The following is a 24195-nucleotide window of genomic DNA, read 5'->3' on the forward strand; positions in this document are numbered from 1 at the left end:
AACAATGTATGGCTGGGAGAGAAGATCCAGAGAATGTTTTTGTACATATTTTTTATGAATATTATTTTTTAAGTATCTGTAATATGCTCCTTGAATAGGAGACAGGGATGCCCAGTCTCTGGTTTACAAGCCAGATATATGACACCTAAACAGTTTATTTCACTGGTGAACTGCTCTTTCTAAGCCTTCCTCATATGGGAGCAGCTTGTTAGGAGCCCTCTTTCAGCACGCTTTTTTTCCCCAAAGATATCGTGACCCCTTGCTTTTGTATGTCCACTTTAGGAATCAAAATGTAGATGCTCTGATGTGCGAGGAGCGCTTATCTGGGCATGGGATTGGACATGCAAGCAAGTTCTTATCATGCGCCTATGTACTCAGTCGTCTGACTGGGCAAAGCATCAACGTATGACATGGGCCACTTCCAGTTTGATCACACAGGCACTGAATGTCCTGGTAGATAGGCAAGGAGCTGTAGCATATGTCCTTCAGGTTCTTCTGTGAGAGGCTATGAGACCTCCACAACCAAAAAAAGCTGAGTTACCACTGTTGCAAGTGAATCAGAGCAGGCATGGCTGAGTTGGGAGAGCTGCCAGGACCCTCAGTTCATCTGTACAAGCCAGAATCAGGAGCACAGGAGCAAAGATGATACCTGTAAGACCCTTATTCAGTAAGTATGCTATGTTCCCTCCATCACCATTTAGACACAATAAGCTGTTTTCTCTGCTCTCCCTCTCAGATTTATAAGCTCTCTGAGCTAAAGTTTTTGTGTAAGCTCCAAGTTCAAAGTTTTCATTAAAACGTGGTATTCTTCAGTGCCTGCTGGCTGCTGCCCCCTTTTCTGAAAAATAAAATCACTTATGACACTGTCATCATAGACGCATAATATCCCTGTAAGTTTGATCTTTCATGAGTACTAGTTATTTCAGGAAGAAAAAGTTAACTCCTTCTATTGTGGGTCCAATTTATTAACAAACATTGTTTTTATGAACCAGAGAAACCTGTGGGAACATTGCTGCTATATAAGCTTATATTCTAAATTCACTAGATCTTTTTATGCAGACAGAGTTACACGAGGAGTAGTGAATTGCACTTTTATAAAGATTTTATGCTCTGGTGCCAGAATGCTTAAGTGTAATAGTAAAACAATCTTTATAAGATACATCAGGTCATGATTTCTGCAGTCAGAGCTCTAGGCACCTGAATCTGATGATTGTGGGGGACTGGTGTTTCTCAGATGAAAGGCAAAAGTAATTTTCTCTTTCATACAGGTTTTTTTAAATTAATTTTTATAGTAAAATACTTTTAATGTATTTTTATATGGCTATGTGCATATCTGATCAAAAACTTGCAAGTATTTAGCTTTGGATATTATAGTTCATGTGCATATATAATATTTTTAGCTGAACTTAATTATCTACCCTGCAAATTGCTATGCACATATCCAAGGGYGATTGCAGTGGCAACTGCAAGTCTTCTAAAAGAATAATTTATTTGGGGGAAAGCTGGTAATGACTGTGTCAGTAAACCATATAATACTGTAGGGGCCTGCCCCCTCCTGCTTTTATTTGAGGAATGGTGGTCTTTCAAGCCACTTTACCCTATTCTTACTCTTATTAACCACATGTCCTTTTTTTGTTATTATTATTAAAACAGCTTAGTCAAACCATTTGCTTGAGGCAGACAAAGGAATCAAACAGGATGGGGCTAAGCAAAGATGGGTCTCTCCCAGAAAAAATAAACTTTCCATTGAATTTTTCTCAGAACTAAACATTTTGCTATTAGTGTGTTTTCTCACACCTTCCCACTGAAGAAGATACAAGCTCACAAAACCTGTGTTTTCATCATGATGAGTTTGCTCTGAGATTGTGTGTTTGTGTGTGTGTGTTTGTGTGTGTGTGTGTGCGTGTGCTTTTGTAAACAGGGCTATTACAGATTTTTTTCAGAGAAGAGCCTAAAAGATGGCTTCATTGTGTCCTGTTCTCTGCATGACAGTGTCTGGGTGAAGCTTTTTTGTATGAGATTATCTGGATGGGATACCCCATTCTGTGGAATAGGGAGAGTGAAGATTCTGTTAGAAAACATGTTCTTAAATATTTTTTGCATATACTTCTCAGTATATGCATTCCCTCTTGAATTAAAATGGTTACAGTTTTCATAAAATAGTAAAGATATCTCCATTTGCAGTCAGTTTGCCTTCAGGTTATCGTGATAGGACTTAAACAGTATTCACTATATACTAGTTGTTTTATATTTGAAAGATGTGTGATTCTTGATGTTTTAACTACTCTTGGAGTATTTTGAATGAAAAAAAGGAAAACTCACACCTTGGCTTTATATAGCATGTGTTTGCATTTGAAGTATTACTGTGAAGTGGCCATATTTTGAGCTCAGTGTTCGTGCATGTACACTTTAATTAAAGCTGTTCCTTCAGAAGATGAAATGTTAATTGAATTTCATYGCTCCACTAGTAGCAGAAGGGTTTAAAAGATAAGGTGATGGTTTGGTAATTAACAGAGTTGTCAACATAATATTCTAGTTTTTCTTAGCGTGAAAATAATTTGCCATGATTTAATGCCACCTGGATTATGAGTGGGATCAGAGAAACACACACGGAGTAATACGTAATGCTCTAAAACTATTAGAGGGAAAATCATGTTTTTGTTTTAGTCTGAAGAACACAGTACTCAGTACCTAGTTTGAGGTGTTTAATAGCGAATATTTAGAAAATAATAATTTATTATAAGAAATCATATCTAACTTGACGTGAAGAAAATATGAAGTGAAGGCTTCTGCATTTACTTGACATGAGCTGTAGATGATCTGCAAAGGTCGTGGCTTTCTATGCATCCTTTAAAAGCTGGTAGCTGTTCTATGTACATCACCACTCGTGGATACACGGTGGTTGTCATGGCTTAAATCTGGCGTGCTATTCACAAGCAGCAGAGAAAGATTTACTGTTTTCTTCTTTATCCAGTGAAGAAATGAGCTGTCAGATATGACTCTTTTCTGTGTTACACAGCAGTTCACTTTTTTTTTTTTCAAATGGAGGATGGATGTTTGAGTGGAGGGTCTTTGAGGATCTTAAAACTGTCATATTAAGCAAACAGAGGGAGCAATGTCTGAGAGCAAGACCTGTACCTTGGTCAGTGGAATTACATCATGCAGTATTTTTCAGTCTGGGTACGGTATAGCTGAGTTATTTTATAATGTTATTGCCTATGTTGATTTAAAAGTGAAAAACCCTAGTATATATTTTTTTAATTGAACACTGAGATTTTTTTCTATTCACCTTTGAAATGACGTGAGTAGTACACTCATTTAACTGACTTTTATAGTAATATTTTGCAATGCAACTGTACTTTTTTGTTATTGCTAGTAGGTTTTGCAATCACAGATGCAAAGTTCCCAAGTGATTTAAAATTCTTTGTTTGAGGCTGCTTGCTTATTTTTATTCTCACTCTGATCTACTTGGTTTCAGCAATGCTTTTGTTTTGTTTCTTTGAAGGAATAACCACAGTGTTGACAATGACTACACTGAGCATCAGTGCAAGACATTCGTTACCAAAAGTATCTTATGCTACTGCCATGGACTGGTTCATAGCGGTTTGCTTTGCCTTTGTGTTCTCTGCTCTTATTGAGTTTGCTGCTGTCAACTATTTTACTAATATTCAAATGGAAAAAGCCAAAAAGAAGACAGTAAAATCCCTCCTTGAATTTCCGGCTGCTCCAATACAGAGAAAAAAAAGTACAGAAGAGACACTCATGGTATGTTTTCAGCTTATACAAATCTTTTCCTTCTTTTTGGCAATGTTTCTCAGTAAAACCAAGACTTGAACTTCCTCCCAGGCTTCCTCTGATCTCCATATCCTCCCCTCATTCTGGCACTCTGTCCCACACTAGTAGTTCAGACGGTGAACAAAATTCTTGACCTTAGTTTCACCTGATCTTCTCCATCCTGGCCCAAGCAACAGACTTTGATCTCCTGCTCTGCAGTGTAAAATAAAACAGTAGATCTTAATTCAGGTTCCCTCAGCCACATGGGAGGTGAGCAGTTCTCTCTGCAGGGCAATTAAAAAAAAAAAAAAGCATGCATCATTCTTCAGAATCTGGATCCAGTGTGTTGTATAAGTAAGTCTTTAGGGGCCAGGTTTCTCCCCTGAGCACAATGTAAGTCGGCATAACAAAAGATTAATGCTACCCCATTTTCATTGATAAAATCCTGTAAAACCTTATTTAATTCTTGGAATATTGGCTGATTGGATTAGCTCAGAGGAGAGGAGGAGGTTGCATCCATCAGTACGTTCAGTCTCTTTGCTCTTCTATATTTAGTTGAGTTTTGGTGAAGGCCAGTTAGGATGGGTATCTTTAGGGAACTGTTCCTTTCCCTTTGCATATTGATTTGAGTTGGACTGCTTATACAGACCACAATACTACTGGTTATAAGGATGGCATTATAACCTACATTGTTAATATCTTATAATGAATTAAAATATGCTAAAGCATTACAGTTGTACCATGGAGCCTCTCCCTAGCTATCACGGTTCTCCTTTCATTGCATGTATCACCTACCTGGAGTTTTATTTCTTAATCAGTTACATTTTGGGGAAATTTTGAAGAATGCTAGATGAAATGTTTGTGTCTGCCATAAATAATCATTTTCAAGTAACTTACTTCTTTTTGCGCAGGAGCTCACCTCAACCCCTGAAAAAGGTTTGTTTAGTGGAATGCTTTTCAGCTATAATAGTCCGTTGGGTTAAATGTGACTCTGTGGTAGCTATCTTAGTGTGTGGGCCAGTTAATAAGGACATGACCTCATTTCTAGTTGAATTCACCAGTGATTTTCCTTTCCTCCCTTGTCTTATTCCCATATCCTTACTAGCTGCTGCGTTCCTCCTCCTATTCATCAGACGCCTAGCTAACAAAGCCATTACAACACTTGTACTAGGTTGGCTGTATGGTAGGCCAGTAATTCCCATTTGTGGCTGACTGTCTTGGCAACACCAGTCAAGAAGTAAAAGGTTGACAGCAACATTGTAATTTACCCTTTCTGTCAGGCTGACTATCTAATTTTCTTTGACTGAACCATGATTTAAGAACCACAGTTTTAGACTAACTCTTGATAATTTTGTCTTCTGTCTCTTTTCACATCTCCTTCCCTATTCATCTGCTCTTTTGTCTTCCCACCCCTTCCATTTGCTATCACTCCTCAGCTGCTGTCCACCCACTTCCATTTTTCTTCCTCTTCTTTACTCTCCTATCATATATCATTACCATTTTCAGTCTCCTGGCGGTGTTGTTCTGTTAGCTCTCAATTCTACTTAAAAGGTAGATGTGTTCCTGAAGCACGTTACACATGTCCTCAAGCACATTACACATGTCACTTTATTTTCTGCTAGTAAGAGACTGGAGCAAGAAAAAGTATGCTTATAGTAGCATGCCATTCTATTTGTACATAGAGATATTAGTGTTGTTGGTTTATGCTGATCTTCTTGATTGTACAGCATAAGCATGCAGTTTAATACAGCATCTCAGGCATTCCTGGTGAGAGTTAATAAACATTGCTTTTAGAGGTAGTCAGGTTTTACTTGGGTTCATAGGAAAATAAATTACAACCTAATAACAATTTCATCCTAGATTTATTTATGAGACCTTATTATAACATGAAAAAAATAGTAGTTTTATCAGGTAGTAATGATGAAGACTTAACAAAACTGTTTTGATCGATGGTCAGAATTGCTATAAGTTAGTCTTGTGTTCTGCTTAGCCATTTACTGAAAAGTCTTGGAGAAAAACTTATTAAAAAAAGCCCCTCACCTAACTTTATTTAAAGCTAAGTAAACTGAGATGTGAACAGTTCTGTTCTACTGCTAAATTAATATCCATGTGATACCTGTGGTAGCGTGCCTACAGGATTTTGAGACCTTGAAAGCGCTCAAGGAAACACTCTACTCTTCTGAAGATCTGCATGTTAGTATTATGAGTATGTAAGCCAGTGATAATGTTGATATTATCTTAAACTGCTATTTTTATGGCTTTTCCTCCAATCATACTGTGCTAAGACTTGAGTTTTTTCTCTTCTGGGACAGATGTATAGGGTGAGCCTGCTGATACTGTTATAGAGATCTAGCTATCCTGCAAATGCTGGTTTATCCCATTAATGACTGGAGGGTGACTTCTGTCCTTGTGTCCTGCTGCACAGCACAGGTCAATAGAAACTCATATGGCTGTTAGACTTTGCCTTCCAAGCTGCAAATGTATTACAGATCTTTCTCCCTAAAATTTTGGTGCTTCCAGTTCTAAAACGCTAATCTAGAGTAGTGTTGTGCCTTAGTATGAATGATTTTTTTGAATGTATACTGTGTAGTCAGTGCTGATGTAACACAGTCTCAACTTCACTGTGAGTTTTTGGTCCACAAAGAATATAGGACAATACCCTGACTTTAGTATACAGTCTATAAGTGTTATTTCTTAACATAAATACTATTCATTTTGTTAAACAATAGGCTTTGATTTCTTATCTCACTTAGCGTATAGAAGTCTGTCCTAGATTGCCACCATTGTGCTAGAAATTCTAGCGTTAGCAATACAATCATCAGAGCTCAAAGAAAAGTTTTATGTTAAACTTGACACTTTGTTCAAACAGTCTTTGCCTAATTTGGTGAACTTGCCAGTCTCCCAAATTTTTCATTTAGCCCAGGAATAAATGTGAATATCCTGAGAGTTAGAGTATAGATTAGGGAAGAAGGTGCTTAAATACTTAAACCTTACAATTCTTTCTGGTGTATGTCTTAAAATTTGCAACCTGCTTGAAATCTCTTACTAATCTGGGGGATGGGGGGAAGTGGGGATTTTCCCTTATGCCTGTTGGCCCCATGCTGTTGTCTGCCTTGAAAATCCATGCAGCTGCTGTGCTGACTTTTTGTAGTTGAAGTTCCCAACGTGTAGGTCCCCTAAGAACAACAAAAATACAGAACAGTTGAGGCTGTTACAGAAAACAAGCAAGGTGCTGATATACTTTTAAATGGGGGTGGGCTGTTGATTGTACATTATTCACTGGACAATTACTTGTATGTTTGACTTTTTCAAGTAACTGCAGTGGGATCATTACAGAAAAGTTTTTGGGAGGGAGCATGTTTGACTATGAAACTGGGTTTCATGTAGAACATGGGGATTTTACTATCTGTTCATGCTAGAAATTTGGCATATTAATAGTAGAGTTCAGTAAGGTAAAGATGAATTGCACATAGATGGAAGTCCCTTTTTGATATGCATGGGTTTGATCAGTTTTTGATCATGGAATTAAAGTGGGTTTTCTATATTGAATCAATCAGTATATTACAAGGACAAATTAGAATTCTTTTTTGTGTGCTTTTGTGAGTGCGTGTCAAAAACACCTTTCCAGTTGTTTTGGATTACTTTACAAAGACAACTCATATCATTATGATCAAATGAATTGAGATGTGTTCATTTGTATTACGTATTTCTCCACCACAACCAGTAAAACTTTACTGTAGCAAAGATGGACTGTATGTTTTGCCAAGTTATTTTCTTGTGTAATTATATTTACTGCTTTGGAGCCATGCAGTGGATGTGACTTATCTAATATATCAATTACAGTAAGCATTAAATATATTTTGGAGGCTAATTAAGTAATCTGATCTGTGTTAATTCAAACAAAAAGTCCTGCTATGAAGATACCTTACTAAGTTAAGGGGGCAAGAGGGAGTGAACTGCCTTGTTAGTGCCTGCAGATGCAGTGTGTGCTCCTCTATCACTTGATACGGTTTTAGCCATGCTGTTGTACCGCTCTGTTCTCCCCATTTCAACTCTTCCTTCTTGTTGCATATAACTTTCTGATACAAACTGATGTATTTCTATAATGAGGAGTGCAATTCTGCAACTGACACTATATGGATAGGGCCCATGGTTATTTGAGATCTGCCCAGAGTTCACAAGGTATTTGGACAGCCTCACTCATTCCTTCTGTCAGCCACAGCAGGGCGGTACTAGAGTCTAAGTTTGCTGAAGCCATTAGGAGCCTTCACTTCTCCTTGAACCAAGTTCTTGAATTTCCAGGACATTTCAGTGGTTCTAGTGAAGGCAATGCAGAGCAGTCCATTGAAATCAAGGAGTCCAATGACCCCCAATTCCTGCAATCATCTGAAAGGGAGATTTCTGGCATTAGTTGTATTACAGTATAATCATTCTTTCTTGTCCCTGAGATTGGATTCGTATCTGCTATTTAACTTTACTATACATACCCAAACACTTAGATTATTAAGACTAAAGTAATTTTGCAGATGTCCAGTGAGTGACACCTTACACATGTATTTAACTATAACTTCTTTATCTTGGGCTTCTGGGCAATAAGAATTTCACAAACTCTGAAGAAAAAATATTGTGGCACCCTACCATGCAAGAATCTACACTTTTCCCAGAAGTCTGTCTAAACACATTCCTAAGATCTGTAGATCAGAAGTCTATCAAACTCTCTCCAAATCTTTTAAAAGAAGACAGATGGCTCACACCATGGTCTCCTGTGATTTCCATGTTTTGGGAGCAAGTTAAAATGCTTTTAGGTTAGAAAGAATGAACCTGTCCCTAAGTGTTGTGCGCTCCTTTCTTTAGTAAAAGCAGCAATGTTTTTTCCAAGTAAGTGTGAGGTGGAAATGAGTGATTTATAGTTTGTTATTGGACCCCTGAGTCTATTTATGTGCTTCTGCACTATTTCCTTTTCACTGTATTCCTATGAAGTCTATTTTAAAAGACCTACCCAATTTTGGAGTTGAAGAATGTTACTGAAAAATACCCTTTCAAAATAGGTTCCTAAACACCATTAACATGAGCTTCAACCTCAGCTGTTTGTCTGTTTTTTACAAGAGTGCAAAACTTGAAAAATCAGGTAGGGCTCAGACAAACCTTTTGAATTGGGGAATTTTTTCAGTCAATCAAAGGTAGATTTTAACTCTCGAACTTTCTTCCTCTTTCCTTATTGTTACGAAGCCAGTCAAGTGTAGTAGAAGAACTCAAGGGTCATGCTTTTCACTGCTGCATGGAGGTGCACTCATCTCCTTAGCAGGAACATCCATGTTAGTCTGATATGTGACTGGATGTGCACCTGATAGATTTATAAGCAACCTTCTGTCACGTGAACCACCTGCATATGCTTTCATATCATCAAGATGCATCTTCTGTGATAGGGAGTACTTGCCTTTCAGTCCTATGATGGGCATACCCCTATGTTACATGGTGGGGGTAGGGGAGATCCCTTGGAATCAGTCTGAAAACAATTCACTTTGTGCTCTGTCTCATGACTTCTAGAGCAAGAATTGGGCCAGACGAATTTTTCTGATGCACTGGGTGCAATCCAGAGGCCATAGACTAGATAGACAGCCCTCTTTCACATTTTTTTTTTTTTAGTCCCCAAAGTTGATTAATGCTGAAAAACAGAGTAGATATACTCTTGTGTCTAAGGCCTAGACTGTAAGGGAAAGTGGAAGTTTTTACCCTCTTTGATGGAACAGAATTTCTCTTTGAGTCTGTAGATATATTTTGCAATGTAGAAAGATGCATAAAGTGTACCATCTCTAGAGTTATACTGGAAAGCAGTAGGAAATGCATACTTACCTTTTAATTTGTCTTTGATTCCTCCCTGTTACTGTTGGATTAGTTAGATAATAGCTCCCCCTCTTCCAGCAATTACAGAAGTGGAGCTAAACCCATTTCTCACGCATGTGGGGGGAGTTAACTAAAGAGCAACCAGATCTTAATGGGGCAACTTGAATCACAATGGGACATTCTGTTTTCCGACCTGCTTGTATGGATGCTTAGGCTATCTCCGTGGTGTGACTTGCATAGTCCTGGACATGAAACAGCATTTCAGTTTTTAAATGTAATAAGCATTTTTTTTCCCTGCTTTACTTCTCCACTGCTTGTGATGTTATGGACTTTAAGAGTATTTTTAGGTGGTATTTAAATCTCAGATCCTGCTAGGAACCAAATGAAGGACTCCAGGCTCAAGAAGTGTGTGGAGCTCATGCAAATGGAGGGCAGGACCATGAGAAGGAAGGCTGCTGTGCCATGCGAATAATTTCTGTGACATGTCAACAATTTCATGTCACTTTAGTTTCATTAGTCAACATTTTTGCTGTCAATAATTTGCAGTCATAATGTGCTAGCAGCATGTTTAAGTAGGAAGAAGATAGATGCAGCTCATAAATGACTGGCACGTTTTATACCAAATGCTATTTGAAAGGTAGGGGAGGATGACTACCTGGGGTAATGCTGCAGTGATTCAGTGTGAACTTTGAATGCTTGGACAACTGAGGATAGAGTAGATTCAAAATAGTTCTTAAAATGGTTTTAGTTGTGATATTCAGATACAAAGTCTTTTTTTGTTTGTTTGTTTTTGGTACGATTTTTGTATTTACTTGATTTGATAGACTTGGATAGTCCTATCCAGTAACTGGGTGTGCTCACAATGTATAAAGCTAATTATGTCTTCAAAGAATGCTGGGATTGGGACGTAAATGCAGGACACACAATTTTAAATGGTTTTCTTAATATTTCACATTAGCATGTCATTCTAAATAGCATGAATTAAAGTGTTCCATTAAAATCTCTGGTCTCTTTCCAAGAACCTGATATTGCTCTACCTTTAATATGGTTGAGTTGTGGAATAAATTTACATTGGAAATAGAAACATTTGTCTTCTGCTAAGTGAGCAGAGTAATTTTTGAAAGCATGCAACCTAGTATTAAGTTTGGAGCTAGATTCTGATCCAACTAAACTGTGATGTAAACTCCATTGAATTGCAGAATTTAGTTATAATGAAGATAGCAATGGCTGGGTGTTGGTAAAGCATAACAAAAAAGAGTGTTGGCCTTCAAAGTTGTGGATTGAGGTTTTCTATTGAAAGTGGAAATGTATCTTTTGATATGTACAAAAAGCAGGAGGTTAACTGCAACACCTGATTTATAACTGAACAAGAAATCCTGCTGGAGTGCTACCTTCTCCAAACCTCACTAGGAAATGTGGTAATTGCTCACTTTTCAATTTTCTAAAAGTATTATAATAAACTACCATAATTATAAAGAAGGGAATATGAGGATATTCTCTGCTATTATTCATCTGATGCTCAAAGACCTGACACAGTGTTTACAGTAGTTACTGGAAGATTTAATGTTAATTTAAATGGTATTAGGGTAAAACTTTTATTTTGGAAACCAAAGTATAGCTCAGTAATGTCAGTCTTCCAAGTGATTATTCTAGAAAACACTAAAGCCTATGGCTTTTAATTTAAAAATACACTTAAGTGCCTTTCCCTGTCAGTGTGCTGATGTATTGCAAAGAGATAGTCCTTATGGTTTCATCTTTGGAATAAAAAATAAATGAGTGAGTTATTTTCATGGTGACATCAGTTGCAGGCATTAGGCAAGATCTTGTATTGATCTAATTGCAGCTTCTTTCCCTTTTTCTTCTTTTTGGTATGAGTAAGCATTAAATACTTAAAAAAAAACAAAAAAAAACCCAAAAAAAGCCATGCTAACAGTTCAGAAACACCAAGTCAGAGTAAACCTGTATGGTGACAAGGTAGGATTTTTAGATCGTTCAGCATCCCTTTTAAGGAGAAATAATGCAAATTGTTGGAGGCGTTTATGGCTAAGATAGCTTTTCCTATGGTGATTAGTATGAAATGAGGCCTTTGAACTCAACCCTTTTCATATTTTCTGCTTTAATTTTTTTCCTTAGTTGTATTTAAATTTCAGTTTTGCTTCCCCTCTGTCTAAAAAGAGTTTTCAATACTGGTGAGCCCAATGACACCAAATTTGCTGTGGAATTTCACAGCTGTGTGTGAAATTTCTAGCTAATTCAATTTTTACTCTGGGAAAATAGGAGTCCAAAGAAAAACACTGAGAAGCTTGGAAAAATCTATGAGACAGAGGAGTGTTTAAGGCATTTTAGCAAACTAATGCAGCAAATTTAAGTACAGCTTTAAGGTCACTGAAAATTTGAATGATGCAGGAAATAATGGAGCTCTTCTGGTCCCTAAACAGCTGTTCTTCTTCTTTTCGTATATGTTATACAGAGCACCTCTGCAGCTGGTTAATAAACAACCTGTCCTAATAGATTTTTTTCCCTTAGTTCTGTTTTCAGTTCTTATATTTTTGACATGATAAAAAGAAAAGATTTGAACCATACACAGAGCTCTATATATTTATATACACACACACATATACACACAAGTATATATATAGCACTTAAGCACTGTACAGGTGAATGGGTTTATTTGACATAGCTGAATACTTCACTGTTTGAAAAAAGCTCCTTCTAATTTTCTTATTTATGTGTCTATAGTAGTTTCAGATTAATTTGTCTTTCATATGATGCATTTTTAGCCATGTATAACTTTGGAGTATATGATGTAATGCTCTTCTTAATACTCCTTCTCCCTTGCATCGCAAGATTCATATAACAAAATGAGCAGTTTGGATGGACTGACTGCTTTAACTTTTCTCCTCCTTGTTCTCTCTCTCCCCAAATAATTTTTATTGCTCTCTGCACTGCTGAAACTTTGAATTGGAGTTTGTTGTATTTTGTGGTAGGTGGAGCTTTCACTTGGTCATGTTCCAGGGCTCTGTAAAGCAAAATCTCTAGCACTATTCCAGTAAATTTTTGATTGTCTAGCTTTACAACGTAATAGTAAAAGATGTTAGATTTCTCCTCCAAGTTTGTGCGTTTGCTAGTGGCAGGGCAATATGGTGACTCAGTGGGAATTGGGACCAGCAGCATTATTTACACTGATGATAGCATGCTACTTCCCTGGTAAATGTCAAATCGTGTGAATTTGGCAGGCTATACAATGTCCTCCCAGAAAAACGCAGTCTGCTTTCTTGGGAAGGAATAGAAAGAATAAAAAGCACTACGGTAGCATTTAATAGGAAAATATTATTAAATTACCACACAAACAGTTTTCATGTTACGGCTAAACAGTACATAATGCCAGACACTGTGTTTTAAGCCTTCCAGTTTATCCATGAGTTTTTGTTTGTTAACTGAGATCTCCCAATTTTGGAAACCTCTGCTTTTCACTGTGTTGCATCATATAGCATGTCACCAGTCTTCCTATATATTATTTTAGCTGTATCTTGTTGAAGGCTTAGTGATGCTGTCATAGAAGATTCTAATCCTAGTCTTGCAAAATTAACGTTGAATCATAAAGATGTCTATTTACCATTCATTTTTTATTCTGTTATAGTAACACCTCTTCATTATATGCTTGATTGTTCTAATAAACAATTAAAATTCTTCTGTGTAACTTTAAAACTGCTTTGATTGTGGTATCCTTTTCAGTTTTTCTATATGGGGAGATTAAGTGTCCAAAATGGTGATCAGGCACACAGGGGGCTTAATTACTAAATTTCCCTGGGTGGGCATGTACAGAACTGACTTTTTGCTTCCAGACTGTTTGCTGTGAAGCTTAGTTGGGAGAAACACCTACTGTATTTTATCTGAATGTCCAGCACTAGGTGCAGCCTCCCACAAAACTCAGCTGGGAGTCTGGGCATTCACTGAAATGAGAGGGTCAAATAGAAGCACACAGCACACAACGTCCATAACAGAGAATGAGACTCAACTGCTTGGCCTAGAATATCCAGTAGCCTGATAGGTAAGTGCCTCTTTTGAGATGTGGGAAATCTGTGTTCATGTCTCTGCTACAGTCACAGCAGATTTGAAAATCRGTCTCCTATCTCCAAACCTATCTTTCCTTTCTGGTCGCTGGGTTATTGTAGAGAAGGACAAGAGTCTTTTTCTGTGTGTGGCTCTTCCTAGTGTGTCTTTAGCTTCAGGGGAGGGCTCAGAGCTGAGAACAATGGGTAGAGTTGGCTGTCTGACTAATGTAAAGAAATGTAATTTAGGCTCTGATCTTACCCAGGGCATTTCTAAGCAGGTTTGACAGCTGCTTGCTGGATGCCGGAGCATTAGCTCTCTACTGCTCCTTAGACATTGGCTGCTCAGCTTAGGACTTGTCCCAGATGTTGACATTGTGACTTGTAAATTCTGCTGTGGACTTATCCCTGATAAAGTAGAAGATCCTGCTCTGAATATGGTACGGCCTCTGTCCCAGAGAGATATCCCTTCAGTGAAATTCTGTGTCTACTAAGGATCTAGAAAATGCATTGGCCTGCAGTTCATTACTCTCTGTTACAGTAAACAAATGGTGCAAAAGCAGCCCTGGGACCTTCCATAATGTTGCTCTTAATGTCTGTAGTAGGATGAGGTGGATACAGAGCTTCTGAACTGTTCATATATCCAAGACCAGGACTGCTGAACTATTCTCCAAATAGTGCTGAGGCTGATTAGAAGAATAGCTCTGAATTATACTGCAAATGCATGGCCCTAATTTTAATGGGTACCTGGTTATCAGCATGTGTCCCCTAGTGCCCGGAGACCTATAAAGAGGATTTAGGTGCTGAGTACTACTGATTCTCTGTTGGCTCAACTAATAGGAGCTGCTTATTTTGGATTCAAATCCCAACAGGATGTATCCATCATACAAACTGTGAAGCAATTTCAAATTCAAGAGAATGATTTAAAACTGCTAGGTAGAGCACTAACAGGCTATAGGAGGATATTCGAGTTGTATAAAGGTAATGCTGTACAGTGCTGTATCAGCCAAAGAATTCCTCACAGTTTGCGATATTTTCAGTATTTATGTTCTTAGACACGGTCATAAGGGTAATGTCACCTGATGCCCTGGTAATCACTTTTATCATTCCTGCCTTCTCCCGAGGACTTGTCATGTGATTTTTAAATAGTGCTCTTGTTTGTTTTTCCATTCTAGATGGGCCTTATCATAGGAAATATGTACTGTGGTTGTTACCAGCTCTCTTTGTTCTGTAACAAGATGACTAAGTTTCTCAGTTCAGTATTGCATATCACTGTGCTGATGATCCCATTCCGATGAATCTCAGCTCAGCTGCTGCACACTGTTTCAGTTCATGCTAAATTTGCAATGTGACTTCACTGAAGTGAAAAATTGGCTTGCTTGTCAAAAACTGATAATACACACAAAACAATCCAGTACCTTATTTTTTGGCTCAAGTCAAGGCTTCTGTGGGCTTAGAGAAAGTTTCATAATTCCCATGTTATGTTGAGCAGCTGTTTGTAGCATGCAAACCTTGTTAAATATTGAAGAGTTAATCTAAACTCTTATTTGTGCATCATTTTAGTGGGGTAATAAACAGCAGTATCCATGAAATTTAGCTTTAAATGGAAAAGCAAATGATCTGTGAGTTGATTTTGAGGTAAATAGATTGGTTGTTGGGGTTTTTTGGTGTAGCATTCTATCATAGAAGATAACTGTGAAACTCACTGCACAAACCTGCCATGATATTTAACRATAGATTAGATAGATTTATTTTGAAGTATGCTAACAACATCCTTCATTGCATTAGCCATGGTCAATTGCATGTGATTCCACTTAGTAAGGTAACGACACAGCATTAATTACCACATTTTACATGCACCTGCAAGCAGGTTTGCTTAGTTATCCTATCTTCAAGTCAAATAAAATGGACTTTCTGCTCTGGATTAAAAAAAGGGCATCTTACCTCAGAAATCTTCACATAGGAAGAATTCCTACAGATCCTACAGAATGTATCTTTCCCCATTTCAGTTAAACTTCTTAAAAAAAAAAAAATAAATAAAAAGAACCTGTAAAATAACATGTAATGTTTAAAATTAAAGCAAGTTCTCTATGCTTTTTAATACAGTAAATATTTCAGATGTTGTTTGTATACTGCATGCTGTTTTATTGATCATGATATAACAGTTTCCATCTTCAAATAAATTTAACTTGGAAAGCCATTACTTGACTCTCAAAACAACAGAGAACACGGCTATTGTCCATGGAATAGATGTTTTAGCTTATTTTATTTTAAATCTAGTGTCTTTTTAATGGGTTTAATACCAAATTTGGTGGATGTTTATTATCACCTCACATAATATTAGCCACATATTCTAATTTATTGTTACTCTGTGGGGGAAAAAATCCCAAGCAAACAAGCAAGCCTCAGAACTGAAACAGTTCTAAGCTAAAGTGCTAGGAATTACTGGTCACTCCTGTGACATTCTTTTGCATCAGTATCTCAGTTAGAAGGCTCCATCTTGGCAAAGATCTGACATGTTCTCCTCTGAGCTGTAAAGTGTATGATTACACCTCTTTTTGCATACTGCAGTGAGGGTTTTGCTTATTTCTTTATTTTTAGTACACAGATCCTCTAAATAACTTGGATGTTGTAGCATGCCATACATAAACCTGGTGGGATCTCAGCCCTGTGTACACACCTGGTACCTAAGGAGAACCAGGTCTCTAAGAGAGCGAGGCTGAAATCCCAAATCCCAAATGACAAATACCAGCTAGATGGAGTGCCATGGAAGAGGCCTTTAGATTGCCTCTCTCTGGGCTTCTAATGTCTAGGTTTGAACTTCAGGAATTGCTATGTGCAACCAACCTGTTCTAGCTATTTTCAACAGATAGGGAAACAGAGATGTATCTTATACTTAATAATTGGAGTGCTTCTCCAGGAGATGGGAGATGTGAACAGATGCAGTCCCTTCTCTGCCAGACAGAGTTTGAACCTTCTGTCCTATCCCATGTCCTCCCACTGTCAAAGTACACTAAAGCACAGGCTGGAGCTCTCTAAACCTCCTGTACTCAGTCTGCTTTCTTACTTTGTATGGACTAATGAAATATTCATTAGGAAAGAAAGAATGGGTGATGATCCTTGTCTTCTGACAAAGACTGGAATCCTCATTTCCCTATGTTTGGTCAGTTCCTTGGTTTTATTAATGCAATGAGTGACCTGTCTGCCTCTGGTCTGTTGTGCCTTTTAGTGGTCTGTCTCTAAATCAAAATGTCAGTGGTACATGTTTGAAATCCCATGCAGACTGAAACTTAGCTGCTTCATTGTCACCCATCTCAGCTGTTAAATAGGAAATCATTTTTTTGGCATTAACATATCCCAGACAGTCATAAAGCTTTCTCCACTGATGTGCTACAGTTATAACACAGTATATATTCTTAGATTATCATCAGAGCTCTTGAGAACTTTTGCTATGCATGGGCAGGAATTGTGCACTCAGTTCACCCAGGATTTTGAAACTGTCATCTACAGTGTTTCTGCTAGTTAAGGTTCAGAGGTTGAATTCTGACAGAATCAATAGCAAGAGTATCTTCTAGAAGCAGGATATAGCAAAGCAAATTATTGCAACCTCTGCTTTGCTAGCGGCTGTGAAGTGTGAAGTTGCTTGGACCAAGTCAGAATGCTAGGTTGTTTCAAAGGAAGGGTGTGGTGTCATTTTTTATAAGCAATAAGTAGGCCTGTTTGTGGAAAGGCAATCTTTATCAAGCATATTAAGTCTGGTATTGTATCCTGTGGTTCACTGTGTTGTATGATAGCATCCAGATTCCCATTGCACATTCCTAGCTACGCCATTTTAAATGTTTCCCCAAAATTTCACCAAAACATCTCCAGAAAATCAGTTCATTTCTGAATCCAGAGTTAGGATTTAAAAACGTGGACTCTGTGTATATCCTGAGAAACCCTGTCTGAAGTAGAACAGCAGCCCTCTGCTGGCTGGATAATGAGTGGTTTCCTGACTCGCCCTTGAGAAGGAATCTTTACTTAGGTAATCCCTTCACTTTTTGGGTTGCATTTAATTTGGCTTCTGTTTCATTCTCATCTTTTATTTCCTGTTCTCATGGCTCAAACTGAAAACTACTGATTAGCAGTAGGTTTGTGTTTCTTAACCGTATTTTCAAAAACACTAAGTAAAAATATTTTTGTGAGACAGCGAGTGCTTTAATCATAAATGTATCTTTTTGCTGGTCAGATTGTCATTATCAAAATATCCCTTTTACTAGGGATATGCACCATAATTGAAATATTTGTGGAATTTTTACTTTGTAAAGGAATACTATGAGGGTTTGCGCTATGGTTTGCAATGTAGTGCTTAACCTGACTTCCACTGATATCAATAGAATTTGGTCCGTTAAGGCTCAGCTGTGGGACCTTGTTTAACATTTTTGTTAGTGACTTTGGCACAAAGTAGTAGTAGGCTGATGATATCTACAGAGTTGTGAGATAGCATCAGTACAGAGGAGGAGTAGACTATGATGCAGGAAGAAATGGATGCTTTTTAGGGCATTTACTTTGGGAGAGTATAGGGTTATGTACTTACAAGCAATAACAAGAAATTTTGCTAGAAACGTTTCAACTGGGGAAACCAAAAAGGAGAGATGCCTCCTCAAAGAAGGATAAGGCCTTGAATAAGGCAAATGCAACAAAAGTGTGCATATGAGGAGAGATGGTGGGCAATGTGCTGGTGAGACCGCATTTAGAATCAGTGTGTATTTTGGTCACCTTTGACAGGGCACAGAGCTGGGTGCTCACAACTCACTGCAAGAGCAATACAGCCCTTCTGTTAGAAAAGGGAGTGGTGAGGAAGACTGCCCTGCCTGTTGTTTTGTTGGTGCACTCTGATTCTGCAGAACCTGCTGGAAACAGGAGCTGGAGCATGTTTCCCTTAAAAGGGCTTCTGGAGTGCACCTAGGGCAGGGGAGAGATTACTGAGAGGAGTTGAGAGCCTTTGCAGTAGGGAAGAGTCCCAGGCACCATCTCTTAAGTAGGAAGAGGGGGTACTCCTACGAAAGGTGAAGAGTTTCTTTCAGCCTAAGAAACTGATGAAGGTTGCTGGACTGAAAAACAAACAAACAAACAATCTTTATTGTACCTATTCTGTCCCAACAGCAGTTTTTAACCTATTCTACTTGCAGCGGCACCATTCTAGTTTTTATTGCAGAGTTCTTGTACACCTTGCTTTAGAGGTTGAGTTGGTTGCTTAACACAAACTAAAAGGAGGATGAGGTGGTTGTCTTGAAGGTTCTGGCTGAGTTATATCACCCTGTTCATTAGAAATGAATTCAAACTAGAATAGAAGTAGAGAAAGTTTGATACGATCATCTAGGTAATGGAGTGGTACCTTGTGACACAAAGCTAGAAGACCTAGGCAAACAAGAATAACTTATGGGAAATCAGTTCTCACTAGTAGCAGACTGTTGTCTGTGGAACAAGTTAGAAATATCTTTTCTAATTTCCATGCTCTGAGCACCTGGAAGGTGGTTTCTAGAGAATTAACAAGAAATGCACTCTTATTTTTTGGGCTTATTATGCTATGCTACATCGTGATATCTTACATGATCTATATGAACTCTGTGTGTACCTTGTAATGCTTAATTTGGAAACTGGGTTTCTCTCTAAACTTTAGGTTCCTGAAGTGTTGGGATTTTTAGGTACCAGTGCAAAATAGAAAATATTCAGTAGATTTTTAAGCAGTTATATATTCTGACCATTTGAAATGACATAAATAACTTCAGAATAGAACACTGTAAGAGGACATGATTAGTGTACTAAATAACTGCAGCTCTTATTTGGTCGCTTAGAGGACAGCTGCAGTGGGGGGAAGAGAGGTGAGTATTATGCATATGCAGTGGTGGAAAGAAGAACCCAGGAAAGAAACAGAGATGACCAGGATGTAGAGGGAGCCTGATAGTGTGCTGTCTTACTTACCAGTGACTGTTGTTGATAATACACAATAGGGAAGGACGCTGAGCTGGCTGTTGAAAGCAGGTGACAGTACAAGTGGGCATGAGAATTAAACTGTGCCTCTGAATCACACTTTATTGTCTATTCTACTCTTGGAACCACTGTTTTATGGTTGCACTTACAGTGACTGAAGATGTGGTATTTCTATTGGCAAGATCTTTTCTAGCAGCACCATCTAAGCCACTGGTTCCAGTGCAGGTCTGTTTCACTACCCCTGTACAAATGTGTGGACTGGAGTAATGGCAGCAGGCCCTCTCTGCTTGCTTCATACTGTGCCAGAGCTAAATGAGTGGTGGCATGCTGAAGGACTTGAGTGCCAACACCTGCATAGCCTGGAGCTATTATTTTGCATAGTGAACTTCAGTGACTTGCATCTATTTAAGCTTTGCAAACCTTCAGGTGACATGTAGTATTCAGTCAGATATTGCCAAGCCTCTAGCAAATGCACTCCTGTAGGGATTGCATGTTATAATATCAGTTTATCTGTCTTGAAACTGCTTTACTATTCCTGGGTCACTGGCAACTCTAATGTGAAAGTATCCAAATTGCACACCTGTGTGTACGTCTGCACTCCCTGAAAAGCGATTCAGAATTCTCTATCAAATGGAACAATTAAAGTTTCTTTCAGAAAATATCAGTTTCCTTTGGTGTTTATGCAGTAATTTCAGTCATCTGCTTCTTCAGATTGCAGATGAATAAAAATAAATAAAAGGTATTGACACCCTTCTATGCAAGAGGGAAAACTGTGAAATCTAGGAGAGATTCTTTAATGTATGAATCATGAGCTGGCAAATATGTGACATTTTCGGACAAATTCAGGCTAGCAGTGTTGCCAGTGTTTGATCTGCACTGCAAATAACAGAATTTGGGACCAGCATTCTGGCCATGATAGCAATACTGGAGATGTCAAGTGATTTTTCTTTTTCTTTGAAACTTTTTTCAGTTTTTTTTTTTTTTTTTCCAGCTCCCATTTCCCTGTTCTGTTGAGCAAAACAGCTAAGCACAACTGATTCAACAGACAGGCATGGTTGTCATTCTTCTCAGTATTCAAGGCACTAATACCTTGAATAATACCTGAGTTATTCTCAGTTTAGGATCGCTGGAGTGTAGATGGACAGCACACTGCTCTGGCACTTGGCTGGAGAGAGTTCCTGTTGGCTGAGGGTGGGAAGAGAGATTGCTGTCCACTCTTTCTCTTGCTCTCTTCCTTGTGTTGTGAGCTTTGCCAGGGTTGGGGGCAAAGGAGTGGAGCCAAAGACACAGCAACTGTAGGTGGTGCAGGACAGTGCTTAGAAATAGTATCATCAGAGAGGTGCAAACCATGTTAATTTTGATGAATAATAAGGGATTGCTTGGTCCTGCCTACATTTAGACCTGTAGTGCTGCTTTTGAACCAAGGTACACTGTGTGCCATTAAATCCACGTCTCTTGAAAAGCAGCGGGACTTAGCTCAAAATATATTCACAGATTATATCTAAAAGGTTCAGGACTGAAGGTTCTTCAGGCACTCTTCCAGGAGGAGTTCTGGGATATGTTTAGGCTTCTGCTTAGATACAGATGCAGAAAAGAGCCTGAGTCCTACTCCTAGAAGTCAGTAAAATATTAAAATCTGCTTGGATTTCCCATCTGTACATGCTTATCTGTCCTTCAGTTCCTCATCCAGCCCAATAAGTAGTATTTGGCTTAAGTATATCTTTCAGAAAGACATCCAGACTTGCCTGAAGACATCGATGGGGATGGAGAATTCACCACTTTTCTGAGTTAATTAATGGAAAGGAATAGTTGATGAAAGAATGATTTATTCATTGGTTCAATTGCAGCTGGTGAATTTATTGTCTGTGGTTGATATGAAAAAGGATTTTCTGTATTTCTGAAAGAGCAACAATGTGGTAACTTGATTTGGCAAATATTTGCATTTTAATAGCATCTACTGTACAAAACAGGATAGAGTTCCTAGTGTACTGTGTTACTTTGCCAGAGATATAAAGCAGAAGTAAACCATCATGGCTGGTAAATTGGGTCTGGGCTATTTTTGTATCATCAGAGAAGGAGGAAAACACCCAAGAATCTTGTTTGAGAATGGTCTTGAAAAAACCTAACCCAAGAACCCTTAGTCTCCTGATATTAAGTTTATATAGATAACACATCACATGGAGTGTGACTCATTCAGATGTGTTCACCTTGGTATTACAGCCACAGGTAATAGGAATTCTTGTTTATCACTTTATTAAATCTATTTTCATGAGCATGTGATATCTTTGAGCTCCAGGATCAAGCTACTGTTGATATTTTTGAGTATTACTCTGATAGCTCTTGGCTATAAGGTTTCCATTGCTTCTATTTAAGCATTTATAGTATTTTTTTTGTAACTTTGCAGAGTACAGATGCCAATTCAAATGTGAGGAAAAGAATGAATGCCACAGTGCAGTCCGAAGCTGATGGTGGGAGCCGAATTGATACAAGACACAGTTCCGTCCAGCCTCCCTCTGTAGCTCAGGGGTCTTCTGACATTACACCCCACTCCCTTTCTGCATCAAGTCCAAACCCCTTCACGCGCATCAGTGCATCAGAGACGTTATCTTCTGCAAGATCTACCCCTCCAGCTCCTCCTTCTACCCCAACTTTAACTGGATTTGTATCCCAGCATGCTACAGCTGGATCCCCCTCCATTCAGCGCTTGCTTGGATCCAGACTGGAACAGATTCAGACCACCACACCTAATACGTTAGGAGCATCTGCAAAGCCATCTGCTATCACACCACCTGCTCCCCCTGCCTCCCACTCTGGCACTAGTAAGATAGACAAATATGCACGCATTCTATTTCCTGTTACGTTTGGAGCATTTAACATGGTCTACTGGGTGGTGTATCTATCCAAGGACACCATGGAAAAATCAGAAAGTCTAATGTAGTTTTGCTGCTATGTAGTAGTTTCTAAATTATACTCACATTTGATGCAGAGTTTCTTCTTTTGAAACTGTTTAAAGAGGTCAATAATTCTTATTTATAAAAGCTGTGTGCTACTTTCCCATTGTAAAGGCTGGAGTTATTGGGGATAATTAGTTAAGTCCTACCAGAGTAATGGGTAACAGAATTGTCTTCCTCCCTTCAGCTAGCAGTGAACCATCACTCTCTTCAGACGGACTACTCTGGCTACACAGAACTTGCCTTTGGGAGGAACATGCACAGGAAACAAATCAAAGGCAGAGGCGCACAACTGTGCGGTGGAACACATCTTGACTGCTAGGAATATGCACGATGATTATTACAAATCCCTGAGGCACCCAGCATTGCTGTCTGGACACCGCATTGCATTCTCTGAGTGCAAGGCCCATGTCCTGAATACTTTGACAGTACTTGCTGGGAAAGGACTTTCCCTGCTAGATTGAAATTGGCCGGATGGGGGGGGAATGAGCAGTGAAAAAGGAGAATAGAGTCCAGCCTGGGAGAATGTGACTCCAGAAAAATTATGCAAAGGAGTTCTAGAGCTCCATCTATTTTTACTAACCATTACTTTTCATTGCAGCCTAGGAAATTCTCACTCCAAAATAAGGAGTGAACCTTGCAAAATCTGAAATCTGATGCAACTCTTGAAATTGGAGTTTTTTGTTTGGTAAAATCCTAAGTGTGATTCTTCTTTGACCTTGCTGAGCAGCTTGAGTGGATTTACTCCTAAGGTACATCTCTTATGGTAGAGGGGGACCAGGCCCACAGTATTCAACCTTTTACTTGAATTCTTTGTTCTTTCATTTTTGGATGGTTTTGGTTTGGGTTTTTTTTTTCTTCATATTTTTTAGTCACACTCCTCTAACTTCCTTCAGACACCTACTTTTTCCCTTTCTTTTATATAATGTTTGAATCATGTTAAATTTTGCAAACAGTTTTACAGGTGGCTTCAAAATTAAGTAAAACAAATTTCCCTGCCCTTTGAGCAGTATGGTTATGGCACATCTTTCAGTGAAGGAAAGACGCTCTTTTGTGAAGGAGTCATATGACATAAATAAGAGAAGAATGTTTCTAGATAGAGCAGGGGGGTAACACAAGGCATATTTATGGTCCATTGCTTTCTCTTAGACTATTGCATAGATAGGGGCTTTTCTAAATGGCTCAAATTGCAATATGCAAGCAGGCAATTACCTGTCTTTATTAAAAAAGTGAACAGTTTAAACCCACTAGAAATCTCGATCCTTTCACCAGAATGGGTGGAAGGTATGCTGGCAATAAATCTAAAAATGTTTGCACAGATCTGTCTGGCTAGCAAATGGCTGGCATTTCTGTGCAGGTGATAAGTAAAAATCCAAGGCCAAATTCTCAGCTGTGTTCTGGCTGTGCCTGTAAAGGGTCTGGAAGCAGCTGAATCTCCTTTAGGTGGAATAATCTGCAGTTTGATTATATTGGCGTATCAGATTTGCATGTAGGCCACCGTCAAAGATTTGTGCTGGGGGCAGGCAAGGTGAGTGTTGCATGGTTGGTTCTGTGCTCAAGTAATGATCAAATTATTGAGAGATTGGTAGAGACCACAAGCA

The 24195-nt window shown here is 38.5% G+C and overlaps 1 protein-coding gene across 1 annotated transcript in view; it reads left to right on the forward strand.

The window, feature by feature from the left end:
* GABRA4 (gamma-aminobutyric acid type A receptor alpha4 subunit) overlaps positions 1–22581 on the forward strand; it is a 47321-nt gene extending 24740 nt beyond the window's left edge. Inside the window, exons 7-8 of the mRNA XM_026081153.1 lie at positions 3506–3765; positions 22048–22581. Of these exons, the coding sequence (XP_025936938.1) occupies positions 3506–3765; positions 22048–22581 (794 nt within the window). The remainder of the gene's footprint in view (positions 1–3505; positions 3766–22047) is intronic.
* The last annotated feature ends 1614 nt before the right edge of the window (positions 22582–24195 follow it).

Source organism: Apteryx rowi, unplaced genomic scaffold (assembly GCF_003343035.1).
Source record: "Apteryx rowi isolate R43461 unplaced genomic scaffold, aptRow1 scaffold_538, whole genome shotgun sequence".
Taxonomy (NCBI): domain Eukaryota; kingdom Metazoa; phylum Chordata; class Aves; order Apterygiformes; family Apterygidae; genus Apteryx; species Apteryx rowi.